A 21422-nucleotide genomic window follows, 5' to 3' on the forward strand; every position below is an offset into this window, starting at 1 on the left:
CAGGAGTTCATGCTTCTGGTAAATCCCTCCCCTAGTTGAGTCTCCAGAACCGCTCGTCGGTGATCCGTCCTCTCCCTCTGGCTTCTCATCCCGTAACGCACCTCCCCACTAGCTAGAGCCTGTTCTAGGCTCAGAAGCCAGCCCCCGCTTGCTGTAGTTAGCAGAGTCTAGCTGTTGCTAAACTAGCTCACGCTTGATGAGGTGCTGAACCAGCAAAGGAGGATGACAGATGTCCCCAAACTACATTGTATCCAGCAGACTTAACTCGTTCCCTCAGCACAAACAGCTGCCAACTAGCCCTGGAAATGTGTGTGTTCAGACTCAGCCTGACTGTCTGGTTTAATTAATCATTTAACGCTGTTAAGAACACATGCTGCGTGCCCTGTTGTTCAGTCATGTACGACTCTTTGCAACTCCATGGACTGTAGCCCGCCAGGTTCCTCTGTCCATGGGATTTTCCAGGCAAGGATACTGGAGTAGGTTGCCATTTCCTTCTCCAGGGGATATTCCTGACCCCTGGATCGAACCCACGTCTCTTATGTCTCCTGCATTGCCAGGCAGATTCATTACCACTGAACCACCTGGGAAACCCCTGATTAGAAATTGGGGCATCTTGAAAGAACTTTATTGGTTGAGATAGGTAGATATATGGATGGGTAAAGCACTTCTTGGAGCCATCTGCTTCCCAGGCTGACATTCTCTATCTTCATGAGATGCATGCCCAGGAGCCTGCCCATCCCCCAGACCTCTTCAGCTGAGGCCAGAATTCAGACCCATTCTTAACACCACCAGTTGGCCAGCTCTCCACTCACTACATGCACCCTTGTCTGACGAATTTCAACCACTAGCAGAAGCAATGAAAACACCACCAAGGCTCCCAGGGCGACCTCTGTCAGGCCTGAGATGGAACTGCCTACATACCTCACCTATAGAACAATCTTGGTGTGAATATTGCTTCTCTAATTCAACCTCCTAGTTTGACAGATAAGGACACGGAGGCTTGGAGAGGTGAAGGGGCTTCCGCAGAGTTTGGTGAACTACCCAGTGGGGTCAGATGGGCCATAGTTCCAAGTCTCTGTGCTAACTCATGCCCACCGGGAGGCCTGGATATCTTGTTAGACCTTCATCCCATCACCAGCCCCATTCCCTGGAGCCTGGTTCTGCCCCCTCCCTTCTCTCACTGCAGAAACATGGCATATAAATTGGAGCTTGGCTTCAGTGGGAGCTGAAGTTCCCAGTGAGGTTCTTGTTGGGCCGTGTGTGTAGTGGTTCCAGACCACTGCTGATCTTTCCTCAACCCTAAGAAATAGTTGATGAGTTTCATGGTTAATGGTTAAAACTGACTTTAATCTTCAGCTCTCCTCCACAGGGTAGATAATTTTCAGGAGATCATAATCCAAAAGATTTTATATTTTCTGACTTCTTCTCTTTCCCCTTCTTCATTATTATGGAACATTTCAGATATATACAAAATAAAAATGATGGGGTATTGGACCCCTGTATATATCCACTACCAGCTTCAAGCGTGCTTAACTTTTGGCTACTCTTATTTCCTCTGCACCTCATCCACACGTCACTCCCCTGTAAGCTGGATTATTTTGAAGCAAATCCCAGACATTATGTCATATCATTTGTAAATATTTCACTTGGTAGCACTAAAAAGACTCTTAAGAACTTTTTACTTTTAATTGGAGTGTATTTGCTTTGCAAGGTTGTGTTGGTTTCTGCCATACAGCTAAACCTGGTAGAGTCATAAGTGTACCTACGTCCCTTCCCTCTTGAACCTCCCTCCTACCACCCCTCTAGAGCACCAGATTGAGCTCCCCGGCAGCTTCCCACTAGCTCTCCGTTTTGCGTGTGATCATGTATGTTTCAGTGCTACTCCCTCAATTTGCCCCACCCTCTTCTTCCCTGCTGTGTCCACAAGCCTGTTTCCTATGTCTGCGTCTCTTATTTCTGTCTTGCAAATAGGTTCATCAGTATCATTTTTCTAGATTCCATATATATGCATTGATATACAATATTTGTTTTTCTCTTGAACAACGTTTTCTTAAACATAATCACAATATCGTCATCACACCAAAAGATTATTAATTCTGAATATTAACGTCATCCTGTTTGTAGTCAGTGTTCAGGTCTCCTTGACTGTCTCACAGAAGTTTTTTAACAGTTTCTTTGAATCAGAACCCCCATTATGTCCACACACTGCATCTATCGGTTTGTCTCTTCAGTCTCTTAGTCTATAGGTTCCCCTCTCTTTCATTTCGTCTCAGTTTGTTGTTGGTGCTGGTATTGAAGAAGTCAGGTCTTTTTTTAAAGAGATGAAATGAATGGGTTGTTTTTTTTTTAGTAATACATTGATCTCGATTATGCTTTATTATGGAGAAGGCGATGGCACCCCGCTCCAGTACTCTTGCCTGGAAAATCCCATGCACAGAGGAGCCTGGTGGGCTGCAGTCCATGGGGTCACGAAGAGTCGGACACGACTGAGCGACTTCACTTTCACTTTTCCCTTTCATGCATTGGAGAAGGAAATGGCCACCCACTCCAGTGTTCTTGCCTGGAGAATCCCAGGGGCGGGGAGCCTGGTGGGCTGCCGTCTGTGGGGTCACACGGAGTCAGACACGACTGAAGCGACTTAGCAGCAGCAGCAGCATGCTTTATTAAACTAATATAAAATTAAGTTCAGTCCCTTAATTTTATACTCAAAGGTTATCCCTTAAATATACTGAATGATAAACCAAAGATACAAGAATCACTGTTGGCCAGTGTTCACTGAGTGAAGCATTGGTCCCAGCATCTTTATTCCAGTCCCTCCTTGAGCCCCAGGCCCCCATGAGTCCCCAGAGCCTTTCAGTGAGTGGTTTCTCGGGTTGGGATGAGATGGTTGGGTGGCATCACCAACTCGATGGACATGAGTTTGAGCAAGCGCCAGGAGTTAGTTATGGACAGGGAAGCCTGGCATGCTGCAGTCCATGGAGTTGCAAAGACTTGGACACAGCTGAGCGACTGAACTGAACTGAACTGAACCTCCGGGGTTATTCAACCGAGAAACCCACAGAACTGAAGCATCTTCTCATAGCCCAGGTTTATGATCAGTGCCCCCTCCCTTCCCCACATCTGTCGTCCCTCTAATATGAAGTAATACTAACAAAAACGGTTGGAAGGTCAGCAAAGGGAGAAAGGGACGAGGGCAAGACTGTTTCTTCACTTCTAGACTGTTGGCTTTCTGAGGAAGGGGCTGTTTGGGTCCAACGTCAGAGAAGGGGGACCCCCCACCCCCGGCAGCAGGCTGCAGTTCACAGACTGGGTGACACCCTTCTGTGACACCCTCACAGACCAAGAAGCAGGTGCCCGCAGCCCTGCCGTAGCTGGGGTCCTGCCTGAGGTGATCTGGCCCGTCCTTTCTACTCATGAAGTGTTCGAGGGGCCGCCTCCAGCCCCCTGTGGGTTTATGGAGTGACCTTTTGGCTTTTGAAAGCAATGTTAGTCTTCACTGTGTGCTTTAGCCCGTGTTTTATGAGCACGTCACAGGCCATTAAACCCACAAACCCTTTCACTTTTAACTTCCCACTAGCTCTTATTTTTCAACTGTGATGTTATGGGGAGTGTTTGCTATGCCAGAACTGAAGTGTGACAGCTTTTGGGAAATAACTTTCATAACTCCCTGGGTTTATATATGTATATATGTATACATATATGTTTTATTTGTATTTCTTTGATTATATTTTTTAATTTAATCACAGCTTCTTTTGTAAATTGTTTTGGTCATGCCATTACGAATATTTTTGCTTTTATTATTTAAATTTATTTATTTTTAATTGGAGGATAATTGCTTTACAACATCGTGTTGGCTTCTGCCATACATCAACATGATCCTTGTTTTTGTTTTTTTAATACCTATGAACCATCCTTTCTCTCAGGAGTCCTCTCTCTGGCCATCTGGGAAATGAGACTATTGTGGGCATAGTGACACCCAGATTCATTCCCAGGGTGGAGTCAGGCCTTGAGACCAGAAATCTGCAGAATAGAGGTTAGCAAGGACGCCATGGCAGCTGTGTTTGGGTTCACACCCAAGGGAAGAAAGCCCAGAGTGGGGAGGGCTGACTGGCAGCCTGGGAGTCACCACCTTGGTGTTTGTTCACCTGACATGTGGGCAGGGAAACCTGGCCGCAGAGGCGAGCACAGGAGGCTGGCCCTGCGGTCTCCTCCCGCCACACAGGTTGGTGATCTGAGCAGGGACGCTTGAGCCACCCCAGCCTGGGTCACACTCAGCCATACCTGACTGCTCTGGTGGGACCTCTCTGAGTCCCTGGTCTCCTGATCTGGAAGTGGGGATATTACCTGTCTAGTGACCTCCCTGGAGAAAGAAATGGCAACCCACTCCAGTATTCTTGCCTAGAGAATCCTATGGACGGAGGAGCCTGGTGGGCTACAGTCCATAGGGTCGCACAGAGTCAGACACGACTGAAGCGACTTAGCATGCAGGCATGCATTGGAGAAGGAAATGGCAACCCACTCCAGTATTCTTGCCTGGAGAATCCCAGGGATGGAGGAGCCTGGTGGGCTGCCATCTATGGGGTCGCACAGAGTCAGACATGACTGAAGCGAGTTAGCAGCAGCAGCAGCAGCGATCCCCCCACCCCACATCAGAAGGCTTTGCTTTGCTGACCACACACTAGCTCTGGAGGCAGAAAGACTCAGGACCACCCCCACAGCCGTGCCTAGAGGGGGCAGAGGGCCTCGATACTTCTCCCTCCATTCCTTGCCCCTTAAATATTCTAAGACTAATCAAAAGCAAGCTCAACTTATATGATTTTCCTTTGCCTTGCAAATGGCAACAAAAGAAGTATTTTTTTTCCCTTCCCATTTTTTAAAAATTGTGTTGAATGATTCTTTAAATCCTCTAGTGCTTTACAATTTAAAAAGTTTCAAGTGCCATTTGCAGAGACGTGGATGGACCTAGAGACTGTCATACAGACTGAAGTAAGTCAGAAAGAGAAAAACAAATATTATAGAATATCACCTGTTCGTAGAAGTCTAGGAAAGTGGTAGAGATGGCCTTATTTGCAAAGCAGAAATAGAGATACAGATGTAAAGATCCAAACCTATAGACACCAAAAGAGGAAGGGGCAGTGGGAGGAACTGGGAGATTGAAATTGACACATATGCACTACTATGTATAAAACAGGTAACTAATGAGAACCTACTCTAATAGCACAGGAAACTCTACTCAGTGCTCTTGTGGTGACCTAAATGTGAAGGAAATCTAAAAAATTGTGCATGTATATGTACATACAGCCGATTCACCTTGTTGTACTGCAGAAACTAACACAACATTGTAAAGCAACTATACGCAGTAAAAATAAATTTTAAAAGTTTCACACACATGATTTCGTATAATCCTATAATAAGCCTTCCACCCATATTGCCCATTCCCCTTCCCTCTCCCCACGGATAACCACTCGTTTATTCTGTGAGTCTGCTTTTTTTAGTTTTATTCGCTAGTTTATTGTATTCTTATATATTCTACACAAAAGTGATAAAATGAAGCGTTTTTAGGTTTTGCCATGCGCTTATCTGCTCCACACACCCTGTCCCTACGCACAGTCCTGTTATTAAGCCAGAAGAACTTGCTTGCAGGGTAGAAAGCCAAGGAGAGAAACTGTTCAAATGACAATCGAAGCAGGTCCTGTGTATGACAAAGACCTAAGAGATGGAAGAGGGGGTCAGGAGTATCACCAGCAAAGCCCGTGGCCCCAGAGACCACTTGGGCTGGGGCCTCTCGCTGAGCAGCGTTCATTTACTTAGTGTTCGGGTGACTCTGCCCTTAGTCTGAGGACCACGTGCTCAAGCCCAGGTTCCCACCGAGGGAGCCAGCCCCCTCCAGGGGGGCTCCTGCCCCCGGCAGCCCCAGCCTCTCACTCTTCCCTTGTGGCTCTTCCAGGGCCCAGGAGACCTTCATGCAGTGGGACCAGTGCCGGCGTTTCTACAACTTCCTCATGGCCGACAACATGAAGAAGATCATTCTCTCGCACCGGTGAGGCAACTTCCCCTCCCTCAGGAGACAGACAGTACCTTTGTGGGGTTTTTTTTGGATGCAGCAGGTCTTCGTTGCAGCCTGCAGGATCTTTAGTTGCAGCATTTGGGATCTAGTTCCTTGACCAGGGAATCGAACCCCAGGCCCCCTGCATTGGGAATGTGGAGTCTTAGCCACTGGACCACCAGGGAAGTCCCCCAGACAGTGCCCTTCTGAGCTTATTTCACTAAACACCAAAATTCCTCTTTCTCTAGGGAAAAAAAAAAAAGAAGGCAGGGTTGGTACAGATTCTCTGCTGGCTGCTTTGTGATTTGGTTAGAAACAAATTCGTCCCAAGCTCCCAAATTAACCATGGAAGCTCCATATTTTTCAAAAAATTCAAGAAGGAAGAGAAACAATTTCCATACCATTCTTTCCCAAATGAGAGCCTTCCTGGGACTTCCCTGATGGTCCAGTGGTTAAGCCATCGAGCTTCCGATGCTGGGGACACAGTTCAATCCCTGGTCAGGGAGCTAAGATTCCACATGCAGCCCCCCAATTTTTTTTAATTTTTAATTTTAAAAAAGCAAAGTTAATTATTTTAAAAAATGAGGGCCATCCTGAGGGTGGCTTGTCACTGTGGAGGAATGTTTCTCTTTAGGAGGCTTTTGTGCTTGGGGGAACCCAGAATCGTTCTCTGCTGGCTCTTAGGGGTTCTGATCAAGCAGAAGTGGGACGGGGATCCCACCACTGGGGCCAAGCATGGTGTCCACATTCACCACACCCTGCCTGCCCATCTCCTGCTCAGAGTGCTTTGATGGGTTAGCCCCTGACAAGTGCTAAGAGCAGCCCCTGGCTGGCAGTAGCACTCAAGGAATATTAGTGATGATTTCATCACTGTGACTATCCTTATCCATATGGGTTCTCCCCCTTCCCCCACATGCCTCCCTCCCCCTCCAGCTGGAGCGGGCCACTCAGAGATCCCCCGTGCCCCCAGGCCTCTCCCGACCCTCTTCCCATCACCTCTGCTTGTCCAAACCAGCGCACACCTTTGAGGTCCATCTCTGGTCTCTGCATCCGTGAAGCCGACTCCTTCCCACTAGTTGTTTTTCTGCTGTTTCTCCCCCAGTGTGAATCCTGCACCCATGAACCAAACAGGAAAGCACGGGAGGGCTCGGGCATGTTTTGATTCGCTCAGAGCCTGGTACACAAATGGGCACTCAAAGAGTACCATCTTAGGGGGCTTCTGAGGCCATCCTAGGAAAAGCAATCTGTCTGAATGATCAATTTCTTATTCTCTTTTTCTTAGCAGTTAAAAGAAAATGCTGTGCTGTCCAGCCAGCCAGGCACCCCACTGGGCTTCCTGTGGGTGGGGTTCCCATGGCGCCTGGGCTGGGGTAGTGCTTACAGGCCCCTGGGCAGCCGGGCAGCCAGGTGTGTCCCCAGGCTGTGGTGCTGGGTGGGCGGGGACCCGCAGACACGCACGTGCCCCAGGCTGGCCTTCCCCTCAGCTCTTGGTGTGTGAGCATCAGTTGTGTGCCGGGCTCTGAGTCAGGTGTGGCTCGGCTGAGGTTTGGATGGGTCCAGGGGTTTGCTGAGGATCCACAAGGGGTGAAAGCAGGCCATCAGACCCCAAGTCCAAGGCCTCTGTCTGGCTTCCCACGCCTCTGGGGTGGAAGGTGAGCTCCTCCCAGGGAACATTTGTTTTGCAGCCGGGCCCAGTCTTGCCATTAATTAATGAGTCCAGAAAGGCCATCGTGTAATTCTTAACAAATTGGGAGAGTCCTTTGGATGTGCTCTCAGTGTATTTAAATTTTTTTTTAAACTTACCACAGAAAGTCTCGAAACATCTCGAAATTTTCAGGACCCTTCATTAGAATTTTTGTTCTCCCCACCAGCATCATCTTTCCTTTCTCAAAATTTTTTTCTAGTTTTATCAGGACACACTTTAAATTGGGAATTCTATCCTTTAAGTATATGATCTTCCTAATGCTCTTTTTTAAAAAAAAATTTTTTTTTTTTAAGAAGTTGGTTCCTTTCCTTGGGAAGAGGTGGTGACTGGCTACCAGAACATTTAGTTTCTATAATGAAATTTTCCCACTGTGGAGCCAAACCTCAACACAAACTCAGTCAGTCTTCCTTTAGCTGTGTGAGTGACAGCTTTCGCTGGGAATGGACATCGAAATGTGCTCACTCTGCTCATCTTCATGCTCATCCTCTCTGGATGGATCATTTTCTTAACTAGAAATGAGTAGTCTTCCGATACGTTGTTGTTGTTCAGTCGCTAAGGCATGTCATACTCTCTGCACCTCATGGACTGCAGCACGCCAGGCTCCTCTGTCCTCCACTTCAGAGTATACATTAGCTTTTTATATAAAAAACAAACTGTGAGATGAATGTTTGATGGGGAAATTTTTTAGTATTTATTCTTGTTTACTTATTTGGCTGCACTGGGTCTTAGTTGCGGCATGCAGGATCTTCTCATTTTGGCCTATGGGATCTAATTCCCTGACCAGGGATCGAATCTGGGCCCCTGCCACTGGGAGTGTGGAGTCTTAGCCACTGGACCACCAGGGAAGCCCCTACATTCACTTTTTAGCTAAAACACATTGGAAAGTGGTTGATTTGCCCAAGTGCTGAATGAGTTAACCATTATCTTCCCTGTTAAGTGACACCAAGGCTCACAAAGGGAAAGGGGTTCTGCCGAAGGGAGCAGTGGCAACACCAGTGTAAAGTTGGGGGTCCCCCCACCCCTGCCTTTGGTTGGCTGACAGCCCACCCCCAGGCCACAGAGCCCATCCTGAGATCTCTCTGCAGGGCCAATTTTGAAATAGTCATCTAGGCTGAAGCCTAGTCCTTAGTTTGTCTAACTGCCCCTCACAAGGAAAATAAGGTCTTGATATTCATTGTTCTCCGGGTCTTCAAAAGTCTATAAGCTCATCCTCTGGGACTTTCCGACGACTGAAGGGATTTATTTGTAAGTTATCCACGTCCGCTTTGTCACAGACTCTCTCCTGACTTACGTCTGAGCCAGGAAGCAGGCTCAGCTGTGGCTGTTTATCATGTGCTTTAAGAAACATTTTTCTTTTCAGCTTTACAGAGGTATAAGTGACAAAATGGTAAGTTATTTCATCGTACAGCATGCTGATTTAACATCTACTTCTCATTCCGTTTGTCTCCTAGGCAAGCTCTTTTTGGAGACCATGTGAAGAAACCCCAGAGCCTGGAGGACACGGACTTGAGCCGCCTCTACACAGCCACGTCTCTGATGCAGATTGACGACAATGTGATGAGGTGTGCCCATGGCCCGGGGTGGGGTGCCAGGCGAGAGGTGGCGGGCCAGCACTGCCCAGCGCCAGGGGTTTCCTCTGCACACTTTGTGTTAAGGTTGTTTTTTTTTTTTTTAATGCCCACTGTTTAAAAACTGAAGATTTCAGGACTTCACTGATGGTCCAGGGTTAATATTCTGGCTTCCACTACAGGGGGCCCCTTGGGTTTGATTCCTGTTCAGGGAACTAAGGTCTCACATGCCATGCAGCATAGCCAAAAAGTTTAAAAAAAAAAAAAAAATAACCCTGAAGATTTCACAGAGAAATGCAAATTTCTAATGTCTCTTAAAAAATAGGAAGATGCTCTGAGCACTCATTCTGCATTCCTGCCTTGCCCAGCTGAGTGTAAACAGGAGAGCTGGGGTGTGTGCACCCTAGTTGTCCGTAGCCCTCAACTCTGGGATGGAGATCAGATGTCACATAAACGGCATGTGGCAATGGAGTAAAAGGAGATGGAAATATTTCCTGTACCTGTACCTGCCCATGCCTCTATCCAAAGCAGAAAAACCAGAAGTAAACCGAGAGAGCTGGGTGTTGCAAGAAAAATGGACAGAGCCTCTTCCTTTAGGGGCATGAAGACACTTCTCTCTGAGTGTAAAACCAAACCTCACCCACTTCGCTCAGGGACCCTCTCCCTGCCCCACCCTCTCCAGGCACCTGAGGTCACCCCTTTGACAGTGTCTTCTTTCCCGGCACCAGTGGTTTCTGATTGAGGGAGGTTAGCCTCACCTGGAAAGGTAAAGCTGATCTCTGACCTCATCATTCTCTTTTAAAAACATCATCCTTTTTGTTTAATGATCATTTGATGCCTTCAGATGTGGCCTAAAGTTCATCCAAATTAGATATTAACCTGAGGGTATGGGTTCTGTATTTACCTTCCTTATGAGGTTTTAGTAGCCTTCTTACACCAAGTAACTTTGACATATGCCCATGAATATGCCCAGTTACTCAGAGGAAATGGAAGTTGCTGGTATGTTCAACAGACAAGAATGAATTATACCCACGCTCACTTACCATGGCGTGCACAGCTTTACTGTGGTGCAGATGCTCTGCTGGGGCTTCTGCTGTGGCCCAGACAGTAAAGAACATGCCTGCAATGCCGGAGACCTGGGTTTGATCCCTGGGTTGGGAAGAGCCCCTGGAGAAGGGAAAGGCTACCCACTTCAGTATTCTGGCCTAGAGAATTCCATGGGCTATACAGTCCATGAGGTCGAAGAGAGTCAGACATGACTAAGCAACTTTCACTTACAGAGAAGCTCAGAGAGGTTAAGCCCTTTGTCTAAGGTCACATAGTAAGTGACAGAACCAGAACTTGAAGCTAGATGCCATAGCTGGGTGTTCTTAACCCCTAACTCTGGTACCTGTGTGTATCCTACTGATATGATGTGTTAGTGTGGGAACCGGCACAGTAACATATCAACTCAGCATTCCAGTCTTATTCCAAGTGTTGTTTTGTCTTTTTCTTGTATGTGTGTGTGTGTTCCAGGAAGTTTCACGGCTACAACTCCCTGAAGGAATATTACGAGGAAGAAAGCTGCATGAGATACCTGCACAGGGTGAGTGGCCGCAACTCAGAGAGCAGCATCTCAGAATTCGCATCACTCCACCCAGCTCCACCCACTGTATAACAAGCCTCCCTCCTCCGCTTCCCTGGTGGAAGCTCAGCCGGCATCTGGCTCCATCCGCTCTAGTTGTTGACTTGAGTTTATTATCGAACAAAGCCCTGCTCCTCTGTGGCCTCTGAGTAGTAACCCCAGAGCGGTCCCTTAGCCCAGGCTACTCCCCAGTCTGTGTGAAAGCCCTTATAGTCACTGCCACATACCTTTTTTTCCATATGTCCTCCTTTGATAGTGTCATCCAGCCTGGTTCCTACTGTGGTTCCTCATAGGAAGCCCATGTAGATTTCTTACAATCCTAGGCTCTTTTGGGTCATTGTGTCTTTCATTAGTGTGGTGCCCAGGACTGAACTCAAAATTCCTGCCCTGATCTGGCAAGCACAGAGCAAAACAGATGTCTTTCTGTATCCAAATGGTAGAGAAGCATGTCTTTGGTCAAAGTGGATTGGTTTATATTAACGGAGTTGTCAGCAGCAACGATGAACTTTGTATTAAATCAAGCTTGTGGCCGATCATAACCACTATGCTTTTTTAACCTGAATCACCACCAAACCAGTGTCTCCCTTTCTGTCTTTGATCAACTGCTCTTTTTACTCAAACACAGGACTTCCCATCTATGCCTGTCAATGTCCACCTGTTAGTCTGGCCCACCACTCCCCCAGCTAAAGCAGCCCATTGTGAACGGCAGCTCTGCCATCGTGTCATGTCAGCCACCCCGCATACTTTAGCATCATCATCTAGGCCTTTCACGTCTTCATTTAAGCCATTACGGAAATGAGGAACTGTCCAGAGCCAATGTCAGGGGCCTCAAGGTGAGGCAGCCAGTCGTTACAGTTCCTGAGCATGACTGTTCAGTAATATCTGAGCACCCCCATCAGCACCATCTCCGCTAAGAAGAAAAAGGACACTACTGGGTGTTTTGCTAAAGTGGATGTTGAACGCACAGCTGCCAAGAGCCTCCCAAGATCTACCAGCCTGCTCCTGTTTTCCTACCTTAGATTCTTCTAGAAAGGCTCCTTTGTCTGCAATGAAGCAGACTCCTTTCTTTCTCCCCACAACATATATTGGATGACCATGTACATAACTCTGTAAAGTTGTTTTTCTGAAAGATATGGCTAACCTGAGACACTGTGAAGAGGATCAGAAATATGTTGCCTGCTGGCGAGTACTGTAGAGTCTTGAGCCATGCTCCATCAGAGCATGTGGGTTACCTAGGACACCACGCATGGCTCCTGTGCGTGCCTGCCAGGCTGCAGTCCAGCGGCCACTGCCAGGGAGCACCAGGCATCCTTAGTCCATCCTTCAGCAGACCCTCTTCCCTTTGCTTCAGAAACATGTCCAGTAGTATATTTCAGCCTTGGATCAACGGGAACTAAAAAAAGAGAATTGATCATTTAATCCTGCTTTTATTTCCTTGTTTCAGATTTACGTACCTCTCATGCTGGTGAATGCAGCCGATGACCCCTTAGTGCACGAAAGTCTTCTAGCCATTCCAAAATCTCTTTCAGGTAAGTGTTTCTTCCCGCCGCGCTGTCAACCACATAGCAAATTACCACAGTACATCACCTTCACCATGCTGACATCTCCTGGATACCAGAGCATCTTATGGCAGTATTTTTATTTAGTCTAGCCTGAGAGGCCTGGGGCTGTGGTAGAGCCTGTGTTGAGCCTTTCATGTTCTGTCCTGGTACAAGAGACAGGATCCTCATTTATAACCACAACCCAGAGTTTGGGGGAATCCCCTGGTATCCTATGAAATTATTGCCTCAGGGATGTGACTCCATTAGGTCTGAGAGTTTGACTTAAAGAGATATTTAGACTTAAAACTTTGACCTGAAAAGGAAAAAAAAAAAAAAGTCAGTTCTGCTGCCTCTTGTGACAGACAGCCTCCCTGTCCACTTTGAGGATAAAAATATAAGCCATTGAAAAAGTAGAGAAGGTCACTCATGGGAATACCATCGTGTTTCAGGCTGGCACGCCCTCATGTCTTGCTAGGTAGGAGCGACAGAAAGAACTAGAAAGAGGGAAGCCGAGGAAATACGTGGGTCACAAACCACAGTTACTGTGCGCTGTCATTCAGAGCCCTCGGACCAGACCTCCCGGCCCCATCCTCTGTGATTGTTCCCTCCTACAAGCATCAGTGGTAACCAGAGGGGAAGGGGTACCCCTGATTCTCTCGTGACCCCCAGGTAAAGAGTAGCTAATGCAGCAGACAAGGGGCCGACGCCCGGACAGGGCTCTGTTCTCCACTCAGAGCGAGTGCACGTGGCGCAGGCATGCTGTGTGACGGAAGCTGTTGCCTGTCGGCCGCCTGTCAAACCACACGCTCCCTGCACAAAAACAGCCATGTTGGCAGCGGCAGGAGGACACAGGCTTCCTTCTGCACATCTAAAGTAACACCCACAGCACTCGCGCTATCATACAGAAACTGATGAAACAGCAGCCGAAAGGGAAGAATAAAGGGATCAGACAAGAAAAGAGCCCTGCAGAGCCAGAAATGCAGGTGCCAGGAAGCGCCTCAGAGGCCTGGAGCAGCCAGCAAGGGGCCCCTTGTCACTCATCCCCCTGGGAAGACGGATGCTCTTTGTGGTACCTGAATGCACCCGGCTGCCCGTTTTTGCACGTCTTCAGTAATGGCTTTACTAGCCCATGTGGGACTAGCTTAAACACGGACTCATAAAGTCAAGCTCCAGGTTTGTAATTCTCAGATGACCATTTATCACGTGAGGTTGAGAGCCTGGGCAGCTTTTAACACAACTTGCAGCTTGATGTTTTAGTCTTGCAAGATAAAGTTCTGTAGTGGAAAATCATTGGCTCCATTGAATTCATCTGGTTCTTCAGTCAATAAGAGTGTGTTAGGAATCTGTCCTCAAAGTCTGGGCCCCACCAATAGCATCAGCATCACCTGGGAGCTTGTGAGAACCGCGGAGTCTCAGCTCCTTAAATCCAGGCCTGTTAAAGCCAAACCTGCATTTTAAGTCAACTGCCTGGGTGATTTGGGGTGGCCAAAAAGTTTGTTCAGATTTTTAAGATGGTGCAGAAAAATCCGAATGAAATTTTTTGGCCACCCCAATACTTGGCTGTACGGTTGAGTCACCTGGGAGTTTTAGCAACACCAGTGCCTGGGTCCTCCCTCTTTCACCTACCAACCCCCAGTTCCATCCCACCCCTGCCCTCACATCAGAATCTCACTGGTCTGAGTGCAACCTAGGGACCTTTATTAAAAAAAAAAAAATTTAGTTGATTCTAATAGGCAGCCAAGTTTGAGAACCACTTAGAGTTCTAAGGATGTCCTAGATGGCAACCCACTCCAGTATTCTTGCCTGGAGAATCCCATGGACAGAGGAGCCTGCTGGGCTATGGTCCATGGGGTCACTAAGAGTCAGACACGACTGAGCAACTAAACCTAAGCCAGTACCCGTTCTACCGCAAAGCTAAGCTGCTATTCCTAAACCTGCTTGATCTCACCATCTTGCCTGCCCCCACCAAGTCAGCACCCGCCCCTACCGCTGGTGAACGAGGCGGAGGGGGTGGAGATGCCCACTTAGAGGGGGACACCTGCGCCCTTGGGGCAAGCCTGGGCCACCCTGGCCAGCTCACCCTCCCACCTCCAGCCCCGGAGCCGGTCAGAGGGCAGTGACTCACTCAGCCGCCTTTCTCCTGCAGAGAAACGGGAGAACGTCATGTTTGTGCTGCCCCTGCACGGGGGCCACCTGGGCTTCTTTGAGGGCTCCGTGCTCTTCCCTGAGCCCCTGACGTGGATGGATAAGCTGGTGGTGGAGTACGCCAATGCCATTTGCCAGTGGGAACGCAACAAGTCGCAATGCTCCGACACGGAGCTGGTGGAGGCCGACCTGGAGTGAGGCACCCCCCGGACTCTGGCGTGCTCCAGCCGCCCTCCTCTGGAACTCTCATCCCTCACCGGCTGTTTTCAGGTTTCCCATCTCCCTCAGCGACCTGGATCTGACCTCACACCATCAACGGGGACCACCCGCCAGGCACACACGCAACCTGAAGTGGGTGGCTGTCCCTGGGAGCTCCAGGCTATTTTTGTGCTTAGTTACTGGTTTTGTCCATTGCATTTGTTAGCCATGGTGACAAGCGACAGGGTTCTCACCCTGCTGTCCGGTGTCAGCATCGGATTGCTTTCAAGCCAATTACATCTAGTTTCCCTATTAAAAAGCGTGTCTGAACAGCAGTTTTGCTTTGCCAATCAAATTTTCCCCAAGAGCAGGGAAGGATGGATGTTACGCTGTGGCAGTTGTATGTGCCCTGGACTTAGACCCTAAATAGAGCCAATGCTGTAGCTACAGTTCTGCTTGGGGGCGGCCCCCGCCGAGAGTGTGGTCTCTTACATGACAAAATTCCGTTGAGTCAGAGGCCAAGTTTCTCCTTTACGCATTCCTGACGATAAGAGTTACCTGAGGCGCTTGTTACAAATTCAGCCTCCCACGTCCCTCCCCTTGGAGGTGTTTCTGTGGGGCTGGGAAGGGGCCTGGGATTTTAATTTTTGACAAGTGCCCCAGGTGATCCTTATCACCAGGCGAATCCGAGAAACCCAGTGGTGCAGAACCTCTAAATTAGAAACGTCTTGGTAGCTCATGGTATCTCGTAGCTCCCCGGAGCCTCTGAAGCAGTGCACCTGCCCTGATGTGATAGCCATGAGCAGTTTCAGCGAGGGCCTGGGCTGGTGGTGGAGACTTCAGGCCTGCCTCTGCCTCTCACTGGCTATATGACCCTGGACAAGTCCCTTTGAACTTTTCGTTCTTTACCTGTAAAATGCAGGAGCGGCTGGACCAGGCAGGTTGCCGAGATCACTACCAGTTCTAAAGTTCAATGACAAACTCAGTTTACTGATGTTTGAGAGAACTCCTCTCCAGGGGAGCCCAGGAGCTATTCTAAGCATGTCAATATCATCATTTGCCTTTTTTTTTTCTTTTTCCTGTCCCTTATTTCATATAAAGTGGTTTGGTTTTGTTTTTTAAAGTACTCGTTTTATTTTTTTTTAACCCAGTTCTCTCCAACTCTGGCTTTTGATACCAAACAGTTCAAAGGTTGGATCTGAGTTTGGAGAAATCACTTTTCAACTGAAGAGGGTGTGATTTTGGAAACCGGATTTTTAATTGAAGAACTTATGTCTGTAGCCTATTGGCTACAGAGTGTGTCTTCTCAAATGAAAAGCTCACACTGTGTTTCAAGTACTCCTTTCCTTCAATCCTGCGGTACTTGAATAGCTAAAAACCCTGCACTTTGAAATAATCAGCAGTTGCTATCTGAAACTGAACAGAATTATGACTGAAATGACCTAGATACTTTAAAAAAAAATTATTTTCCCCCCTGCTTCCTCTACTTTGCTCTAGGACAGACAGGAATGTTAATAGTGGATTTTTGTGTGGATATTTAAGGGGTAAAGGGAGCCATATGAGGGCCTGGGTGTGGATCCTCTTGGTCACAGGTGGTTGTAGTTTGGGCATCGGTCATAGTCACGTGACAGTCGTGTGTTGTTTTCTGACCATCACCAGGTGATCCTAAACAGTAACATCAAAGACCGCTGTTATCTGAAGAGACTGAGGCTTCTCTGGTCTCGACTTGGCTTCGGTTTCTGTCTCACACACACACAGATTCATCGTCATGACTTTCCCCCCAGGTTGTTATTTTTCAAGTGCACGTCTCATTCACGTGCTTTTAGCACAGATCGGCACTTTATCTTCTGCCCCTCGATTTGGAAACTCGTCTCTTCCCCCTCTATTACTTTTCCCTCCAACCCTCAACCGCAGCTGTAATCTAGAAAATTCACAGTCATGTTTCCCGCTCCTACCTTCCTGACTCAAGACTTTTTGTGAAATCAGATAAACGAAGCAATAACCTAACGGGGCTGAACTACCATCCCAGGAAGCAAGAGTCTCCTTTTCGTTTGCCTTAGGACACACCCCTCAATCTGTTCCAACTATATAGCAGCCAGGTACCAGCTCCATTCAGGAGGAGAAAACAGTCCGGTTGTCACACACTTGGCAGAGACAGGGACAGGAGTCCCTGGAGCCTGGTGTGCCCAGCAGTTCTGTTGACCCACGCAGGAGAGGCAGGGCTCAGAGCATTCCCTTTGTTGCTGGACAACCGGATTTTACCCCACACGACCGTGGGGGGCCATGCACAGCTGAAGTCTTTTTAGCGTGTGACTCTGAATGGCACTTTTTAGCTCACATGAAATCAACTGAGGCCTTTTGTTCGAGCTTCAGGCTCTCATGCATGGAAATGAGAGTGTAACTGTGGCCGTCTTACAGGAAAATTCTTGTTTGTTCCTGAATGGGAGCACAGAGGCATTCAAGCCTGATAAACAAGGGAGTAGCACTTTATATGTCGGTCAGCTTTTTCCTCCCTCCCGCTTGCCTGGCTTTTCTGTTCATTTCTGATGATAATGTGGCAGCTCTTCTTGCTCCTGAGGTCCTCTTGGGGCTAACACAAGGCTGAATTTTCAGAGTGTTTGAATATTATATTTTAAAATCAGGTTAAGGACATAAATTGCAATGGCCTAGACAATTCTGTTGCTGGAAGAACATGTTAAAAAACCAAGCAGGCTTCTAGCAACATTTTTCCAAGTTTTTCTCCCTGCCTGTGTAAACAGTTTTGAAGACAACAGTGAGTGACTCATCCCAGTCAAGTTAGGATTGTGCATGTTCAGTCACTCAGTCCTGTCTGACTCTTTGCGACCCCATGGACTGTAGCCCGCCAGGCCCCTCCGTCCATGGGATTTCCCAGGCAAGAATACTGGAGTGGGTTGCCATTTCCTCCTCCACGGGATCAAAACCCCGTCTTCTGTGTCTCTTGCATTGGCAGGTGAAGTCTCTACCACTGAGCCACCTGGGAAGCCCAAGTTAGGATTATCTGACTTGAAAAATGGTCTCAGGTCTTCCTGATGCACTTATATCAGTAGCGAGTTTAACAGTCTTAAAGAAAACCTCTTACCTTCTCTGATGTGAGTCTGTACCAATGATTCCAGGGCAGAATGAAGACAGAAAGTTATTTGTTGTCACTGTATTCCTTGAACCTCCTGCAAGCATTTCCCATATACCTTAGAATGGGAATATACTTGCCAGAGGAGCATCCTTTCCTGACTTGGTGTTAATGTAACCAGGGTCCTGACACTTGGATTCTTCTCCTGTCTCTAATTCACACTGGTCTGTGGGCCATCTCTTCCCCTCTCTAAGCCTCGGTTACCTTACCTTAGACCATCTCTAAGTCCACTTCATCTGTTTACACGTCCTTAGCCAGAACATTCCCAACTGGCCTTCTACAGCCCTTGTAAAGTGGACACAGATAAGTCAAGGCTTCGGGCCTGTCTTGAGGGGACTTGGAGAGAGAGATGAGCTACTGCATTCAGCCTTTACTGGTGAAGAACCTTGATTTTGCCCAAAGCCCCGTGTCCCCAACTGGCTTCTCTTCAGAGCCTCCATTGTCCTCCCAGTAGCCTTTCTGTCCCGAGGGCGGTCTTATGACAGGGACAGGTGCCGACCGTGGGAACAAAGCGAATATCCCCGTCATTCTGTGAGACTTGGGCAAGCATAGAGCATTCCCAGGGTAGGAATCCTTCCTGCTCAGACTTCCATTCTCAAACTGCAGCCTTCATTAGAGCTGAGATTTCTGGATAGTTGAGTTTGTCTGCCTGGCATCTGAATGAGAGCTCTCTTTGTCACTGTGTGGCTCATGATCCATTTTGCCAGCGCCCGGGAAACAATACATGTGTTCTTGTTTGTGTTTGCCAGGCTAGCAGATGTCTGAGCTCTGAAGGGCTTTTCTTTTCCCATGGCACTGATTCTGACTTAGCGCTGAAGATCACTGAAACATCACCTTGAGTTCAAAGAACTCTGGTCTTTGTCCTCCGAGGTAGGACAGGACAGTTATCATATTAAGCATTTTGCTGCAGCGTCTGCTCACAATATCAGCTGGAATCATTTTTCTTTGCCCAGAAAGCCTTAACTTGCCTCTAGAATATCCCCTGGTAGGACAATGCTATTTGGCTGCAGAATTGAAATTCTCCTGCTAGATTAGTCTGTATCAAAGCCACAGCAAAACCAGAGAATGTTACATTAGGCACCTCCCACCCCTTGACAATTAAGAGCAGTCTGGAACTGGCCACACACCTGGTCTCTGATGTCTTTCTTCCTTCTTGGCCTCATTCTGTAGTTCAAAGATTAGTTGGATCCTTCCAAAAGCCATGAAAAGTGGCAAAAGCCTGCGTGTGGCATTTAGCGGCCAAGCAATTGAGGGAAAGGTGTTCTCCCCATGTTATCAAAGCAGAGGAAAGTGTCCCCCACCCCACCCCACCCCCACAACTTCCCTGGTGGTCCACGTCAAGACTCCACACTCCCAGTGCAAGGGGCAAGGTTCAGTTCCTGGTCAGAGAGCTAAGACCCTGCATACTGCAAGCATGGCCAAAAAAATACAGAAGAAAATAGCCACCACCAACCCCCTTCATATACTAAGATAGCTTTTGCCAAATTGTATTTGAAGGGGAGCAGGCAGTGAGAACTGGAATGCTGTCCAAAACTAAAGCTGCTTCCTCTTGCGTGTTCTCTGCTGCTGCTGCCTCGGCCGCTGTACCCCAAGCACCCCCTGCCGCGCAAGTGGCCCTCAGAGGCAGGCTGCAGAGCCCGGCTCAGCGGCGGTTCTCACACCCCAGGACAGTGGACAGCTGCCCCTTTTGAAGGAGCCAGCCCCTCCTTCCCAACACATCATGTTTTCTGAACCATGTTTTTCCCAGCATGTATGTGGATAAAACATTCATCTATCTCTAATGAGTAAGCTGAAGTTAATTTTGAACCGCTGGATTGTCTTTTTAACTCAACTCCTGTCAATTAGTAACGAAGCCTATAACCTGCCTTCCCTCCCTCCTGGTGTCCCCATTAGCCAAGAAATCCATTGCCGCAAGTTAGGGACCGACCACCTATATAGCACCTGCAGAAATGCCCTTCATTGCCGTGGGGCATTCTCCTTCCAGGCCACCCACGTGCCGCGGCCAACAGTCCCGTAGCACGACGGCTGTGCCCCAGTCTCAGCGCCAGTCACCTCCTCCCCAGGCTGTTTGTGGGGGGTGGACCGAGTTCCTGGGCAGGCATGGGAGTTAGGTTTCCTTTGGTTTTTGTTTGGGGCCCCTTTAGTCTTCCTAAAGCACAAGTCCTTGTAGACTCCTGTCCCCTCTTCTCCACACCGGTCTCAGACGATCTGGGTCTTGCCCACCGCCTCAGGAAGACCTTCACTGTACCTGAGCTTCTGATTTCTGCCACTGCAGCTGCCTTAGTGACACCAGGGGCTGGGGGGGTGTGGGGGTGGGGGAGCCAGTTTGCATCTCCCCCCTTTCCTGGTTAGACTCCCATGAACCACTTTCTGTTGGCAAGATGTGCTTCCAGGTTGATTTTTGAGAACCATCACTTACACATTCCTAAATTTCTGTTTTGTTTGATTTTGGTTTCTTGGTTTGTTTTGTTGTTGTTGTTGTTAATTTTCTGAAACTTCAAATGCTGCCCTGAAAATAATGTATTTTTGAGTTTGTGTTCTGAAGGCCTCTGTGCTGCTGGATTTGGGGGTGGGGGTGGGGGCAGGATATAGGATCCTCCAGCACTGAGGTGTTTAAGATTTGCAACTAGCAATGCAATTTTTTCTAAATATGAGGCTATTTACCTTTATTAAGAAATTATACTAAACAGTGGTGTCCTTGATCATTTTATGTTCTCATAAATTACTTTTGGTTCTGTTTTGATTCTGTGTGGTGGTAAACAAAGATCATTACAAACAAAAGCTGTAATTTTGTTATCTTTGATTCAATGGAATTTCTTTACTTAAAAAAAAAAATAAAAGACTAAAAATGTGACCTGGCTGTGCAGTCATTTGTAGTGGAGATTTTCTATCTGTGAATAAAAGGATTCTTCTTGGGCTTGCCTGGTGGTTCAATGGGCTAAGACTCAATGCTACCAATGCAGGGGGCCCAGGTTCAGTCCCTGGTCAGGGAACTAGCTCCCACACACTGCAACTAGAAGACCCTGCATGCTGCAACGAAGACCTGGCACAGCCTAATTAATTCATTAAAATAAATTTTTTTTAAAAATAAATAAAAGGATTCTTCCCATGTCTTCACCAAAGCACGAGCCTGAAAGAAGTGGGCAAAATACCAAATTCTCATCACAATTGACTTTAACCTGGCCTTGCAAATACCAAAGAAATGACCAGCCCACAGGTGTCTTTACAAGCCCATCCTGTCTGGGAAGACAGCCAAGGCCTGGAAAGAGTGAGATAATCAGCATTTTAAACACTTGCTCTATAAAGTGAACCATGTAGACAGAATGTAGGAAGAGATGTCAAAGTGATAGTTGTCACACATGATTCACAAGCTTTTCTAATAGTGTTCTTTGAAAAGACCAGGTGAACATGACCTAAATTAAGATGATATTGGGGTGGTTGAGTAAT

General features: G+C 47.7%; 1 protein-coding gene across 2 annotated transcripts in view; it reads left to right on the forward strand.

Moving 5' to 3' along the window:
* The window catches only part of ABHD2 (abhydrolase domain containing 2, acylglycerol lipase), a 114084-nt gene extending 93255 nt beyond the window's left edge, over positions 1–20829 (forward strand). For both annotated transcript variants that reach the window (XM_052659481.1, XM_052659482.1), the window contains 5 exons: positions 5948–6040; positions 9203–9313; positions 10835–10904; positions 12388–12472; positions 14631–20829. In XM_052659481.1, coding sequence (XP_052515441.1) covers positions 5948–6040; positions 9203–9313; positions 10835–10904; positions 12388–12472; positions 14631–14827 — 556 coding nt within the window. In that variant the 3' untranslated portion in view covers positions 14828–20829. The remainder of the gene's footprint in view (positions 1–5947; positions 6041–9202; positions 9314–10834; positions 10905–12387; positions 12473–14630) is intronic.
* The last annotated feature ends 593 nt before the right edge of the window (positions 20830–21422 follow it).

This window comes from Budorcas taxicolor, chromosome 21 (genome assembly GCF_023091745.1).
Source record: "Budorcas taxicolor isolate Tak-1 chromosome 21, Takin1.1, whole genome shotgun sequence".
NCBI lineage: Eukaryota > Metazoa > Chordata > Mammalia > Artiodactyla > Bovidae > Budorcas > Budorcas taxicolor.